This window comes from Penaeus japonicus, unplaced genomic scaffold, assembly GCF_977035675.1.
Source record: "Penaeus japonicus unplaced genomic scaffold, GWHDUDI00000001_assembly GWHDUDI00000002, whole genome shotgun sequence".
Taxonomy (NCBI): domain Eukaryota; kingdom Metazoa; phylum Arthropoda; class Malacostraca; order Decapoda; family Penaeidae; genus Penaeus; species Penaeus japonicus.
The window spans coordinates 16,941,920-16,946,919 of record NW_028234404.1 but is presented as its reverse complement, the minus strand read 5'-3'; the positions used below and the strand labels follow the sequence as shown (position 1 = coordinate 16,946,919).

Here is a 5,000-nt window from a genome sequence, read left to right as displayed (position 1 = left end):
TCATTGGTACAGGGCTTGTTGAGAGTATAAGCATAAAGAATGAATAATGTCAAATATAGGTTATTATATTTTTGTTACCTATTATTATACTCTTCTGATATTGTTGTACTATCATCATTATAATTATTAATGTTATTATTATTATTATCATTATTGTTATTATTATTATCATTATTATTATTATTATTATTATTATTATTATTATTATGGTTGATTTTTATTTTTCTCCCCCTCAGATTTATGTGTTACTGTTTTTCTGCTTTCTCGTTTTTTATTTTAAGGGGGGAAACTGGTTATATTGACAATTTTTTGTCAGAATTCATTGTTTGGTTCTAACAAATACCCAAATCTATTTTTTTTTCTTGGTATTTTACAAGATGTTCATAATTTTTGTAAGTATATATACAAAATGGCAAAAAAATAAGAATAAAACTTGTGATGAGTTATCTTGAATTTTTATTTGCATCTCTAGTATATAATGAATTTAGCTGTGTAATATGTATAAAGATATAACTTTTTAGATCATGAAAAGTATAGATTTTATATTTGTTTTGATTTAAAGATAACTTTTTGGCAGTAACTTGGAGCCAGATTATGTAGCTTATTTTTGTATTTCCTCTGAAGTTTTTGCTCCTGATTATGGTCATTACATAAAGAATATAAGAAAAAGGGAATAATAAAACAAAATTGTTGAGCAATCTTTATTGCAAACTTTGTGTAGAAATTTAAGCATCAACAAGCACAAATATTGTGCAGTTATATTTGTAATGCATATGCAAGATATTACAGAGGATAATGTTGCAAAAGAGGCAACAGGGATCCTGGTGGGAAGTTGTTTGATGACAGAAAAATGGTATTATTTTGTGTGGGAATTCTGACCAATATGAGGTGCATATTCTTACCCTAAATGATTTATAATAAATGTTTTTACTTTCTCTTTGTAGGATAAGGAACATCATGGTACTGTAAACTATGCAAGTATTACCTAAGAGAGGTAAATTTGACAAATTAATGATGATAAAAGCTAATTCAGTGAAATAATAGCACCAGGTTGGTAAACGCTGTGTCATCTAAGGGTAGCTAATAGGTTTCTAACAGTATAATACTTGTTAACTGTATTCGAGTATTGTAGCACTGTCATCGCACATGCAGGGCTAAAACAAGCATGAAAAAAATAGATGTATATTTACAACCAAAAGGTTAAGAAGAAGGCTCTTCAATGTAACAAATGTGTACTATGAATTCTACAATATTTGCTAATATAATTTGTAATAGTCTGCCACTGTAGAGCCTCCCTTCTTTCCCTTAAAATTTTGACAAATGGACACAGGACGTACAGTTGACAGATTAATTGTGCACAAAGGCCGTCAAAGTTATAAATACTGTTTTAATATTTTAGTTCTTAGTTTTTTTTTTGTAAGAAAGTGACAGGTTCTCATTATATTTAATTCACACATCTTAAAAGAAAGATAATTGGAACACACAGCTGTAAGTAGATTTGTTATCTTAAACAGGGATATCTCTCTAACTGAATACCTTAAAGAAAAGTAGATGCAAAAAAAGAAAAAAGAAAAAAAAAGAAAAACAATTAATAAATGTTTTTTTTTTATAACAATCAACAATCATGTCTCTTATGGTACTCTTAAATATTATAAGCAAAAGCTTTTTTGTGCTTTCGTATGGGATATGATGTGCTTTCACATAACTTACAACTGACATTCCAATATTCACATGATAATAGTTTAACTGCAGTATCGAAAATTAATATATTAAACATATAACAATTTTCCCTTGAGACTGAGTTACTTGCTTTCTTTTTGTAACATGAAGTAGATTTTCTTAGTAATAATAACAAGAGTGATGATCAAATGCATCTCTGTTCTTTGATAAATGACATTCAAAGTAATAATTTTGAATGCATAATTGATATACAATGCCATCTTGAGTTCATCATAATCTTTCTAGAAACTAAAATACATAACAGTAAAGAATTTGTAATTGGTAACGTAACATATATATCTTTCCTCCATTTGTTTAAAAGTTCTGACAAGTTGTAAAACTTTTCCAAACAAAATATATGTAGAATAGTGAATGGCTATCTGCAACTGCTGAGGTTAAAAGCAAATTATTCACTATCATAAAAAGATCATCTATAAATTTGTATGACTTATCAGCTACAAAATTTGATGAAAGAACTACAACTAGTTATCAGTGACCTCGGCAAATAGTATGTATTTCTTAGCAGTGAAGTAAACCGAGATGCTTTTTTCCACTTAATGAGAAGATATATTTTTATTTATTTATTTTATTTTTTTGCATTTTTTTATTATCATTTTTTTGAAATAATCATTTGGTTAACCATTTTCACTTAACCATTACATAGTGCAAGAAAATCTTTCCATCGAAAGTGCAGCTACACAGAGCAAAAACAAGAGAGAAAAGATGTAGTGTAACTCGCAGGTGAAACTCGAATCGGCATCATTGTATGGGCTTTTGGTCTTTGCCCGGGAGAGGTTGTTACAGAAGCCTTTTAAAGTGTTTTTTTTTTAAGTCAAAGCTTAAAATAGATGGGATATATGGAAGTTTTTTTTTTTCTAAAAGGTTGGTGTTTTTTTGTTTTTATTCCTGAAAAGAAGTAGGGGCTGAAGGCAGATTTTTTTTTTTTTTTTTTTTTTTTTTTTTTTTTTTTTTTTTGGCATTTTAATCTAACAACACTGGTGACAGCAAGGGTTATAGTTGTTCTTATGGCAAGGCTTACACTTTGAATTCACAGAGAGAGATGAGGAAAAAGAGGAATAAGGAGATTACACTTAACATGTGTATATATATGTATTATTATCATTATTTTTTTTTACAAATTTTTAATATATATATGATTCATTTCTTTAGCATGAAAGTTTTCTTAGAACAAGCAAGAATACAAGTATAGAGATTGCTTTCTTTTATATATTTTTTTCTTCTCTCATTTTCTTTGCAATGGCAGGGCCTTGCTATCCTCTTCTTAAAAATTTGCATCTTATTTTGACTGACAGCAGCATTATTTTCATCCTCCACTTTGTCCAACAGCCCCGTTATCCAGTAGTCACACTCTCCTGAAAATATAAATTAGAGCATTAACATGACTTAATATACTCTTTGATAAAATAGGTCTGCCAAAATTCACAATTGAGAAAAAATTGGACTGTATTTGTGTTTAGTTAAAAGAATCTTGACTTTCTTATCAATACAGTAACTGCACTATAGCGATTATTACCATGAGTATATGAACCATGACAAAAAAGAACTATTTTAGAATATTACAATTATGTTCAGTTGCATATTCATATATTTACTTATTAAACCAATTTGACATAGTGATGAGGTCTCATGCATGCATTATGAGTAGTCCCCAATCAGTTATTTGGGACAGACATTTTTTGTCATTTTATATCAAAACAAATGTATAAACAGTCCTGAAAAGGAATAAATATAAAGAAACCGTATTCAAAGATATATCCAAGTTGAATTATCATAGGATGTGATCTACACTAACAGACAAAGGGGCGAAGTGAAATATCTTGTCCTTCGCGAGAGCCGATTTGATGTGTAACGCTGAAAATTTACTTCAGTGCTATGAGTAGCGAGCTGGAAATCATGATTTACTTACTCTTCAGGCATGCTGATGGATGTATCACGGTCCTTTTCTTCTTCTTGAGGTCTGTTCTTCATGTCACTTTCATCTCCCTTCTTTGCTCCATCCCTTTCCTCATCATGCTCCCCCTCTTCGTCGTCTTCGTCGTCAGCATTGTTAGAAGACGCGTCCTCCTGGTCGGGCGGGAGCTGGTACTGACAGCGCCTCTTCTGGCACCCGGGGTACCACCAGTAGGTCACCAGACCAAGGGAGAACCCACACAGGACGTTTGGGATCAGGAGGGCCAGGATGATGCTGTTCACCTCCTTCCACCACGAGTATTCAGTGATGACCATGTTAGGATCAGCGCGGGAGTAATGGCAGGCGAAGACAGAGCCCTCGGGACCGTGCTTGTCGGCGAAGGTAGAGCAGTTCGTCTGGGGCGGGTAACCGCAGGCCTTGATGTTGATGAAGAGGGGGACACCACGTCCAACCCACAGATCTTCGTCTATCTCGAAGCTCTCTTCGTCGTACTCGCTAAAGGGAACGTGCATGTAGTCCACATATATCTGGTCGCATTCGTACTGGTCCGTGGTGCAGCCATGCTTACACGATGACCAGCTACAGTTCTTCATGCTCACCAAATGATCTGTTCTGACAGTCCTACATAACACCTGCTCTGGGTCAAAGTTAGCCATGAGAGTGGATATAGATGGATCCAGTATCCACGGAATCAAGAACATGAAGATGAAGGATGAGAGACATGCCGTTGTTCCCATGGTCAGGGTCGTGTAATACTTCAGCTTAACGGCGAAGGATTCTTCTGGTTGTTCCTCCCCTTCCATGATGCTTAGTTAGAGACACAGAAGAATACTACAAGAGTGGACACAGTTAATGTGGCGGCGGCAGGCGGACGGTAAAGTCAAGGAAGGAAGGCAAGTAGTGTTAGTGACGGCCAAGGGAGTTTAAGGGGTTTAGGTGTTTGGTGGTTGGTTGGCTTTCCTTGGCCCTGGTTGGAGGGAGGGAGACTCGGTAGCTAATCAATCAATACCACTGCATTGCAAAGGAAAACAAATACAATTTTACAATTTGGTAGTTGTAAAGCTGGACCTGAAGGGAAGGACGAGATTGTTAACCAGAGGTCCACGCACAATAATGATGAATATCAAAAAAATCCAAAGTGGCAAGTAAATCACACCATGTGCTTACACACTAAACTTTGAGTATTATACTTTTTTTTAACTAGGGCTTTATACATAAACTATATAACCAGGCACTTTAAGTTTATATATTTACAAGAAAAGACTCTTACACAGATGGGTGTATGAGACACTTCCGTTTGCAAATGAAGGGGAGAAATTAGAGTCACTTCTCATTGGCAAGGAGTTTG

The 5,000-nt window shown here is 34.0% G+C and overlaps 2 protein-coding genes across 2 annotated transcripts in view; one reads left to right on the top strand and one right to left on the bottom strand.

Moving 5' to 3' along the window:
• The window catches only part of Mat89Ba (nucleolar protein 6 Mat89Ba), a 16,469-nt gene extending 16,022 nt beyond the window's left edge, over positions 1-447 (top strand). Inside the window, exon 21 of the mRNA XM_086548114.1 lies at positions 1-447. This exon is cut by the window's left edge and continues 88 nt beyond it. Coding sequence (XP_086404240.1) covers positions 1-47 — 47 coding nt within the window. The 3' untranslated portion in view covers positions 48-447.
• A 240-nt stretch (positions 448-687) lies between these two features.
• LOC122253087 (protein tipE) lies at positions 688-4,455 on the bottom strand. The gene is made up of 2 exons (XM_043015884.2): positions 3,647-4,455; positions 688-3,092 (listed from the first exon to the last, which is right to left on the bottom strand). Exons 1-2 carry the CDS (start codon positions 4,453-4,455, stop codon positions 3,083-3,085), a joined length of 819 nt encoding a protein of 272 aa, XP_042871818.1. The 3' UTR covers positions 688-3,082.
• Between the last annotated feature and the right edge of the window lie 545 nt (positions 4,456-5,000).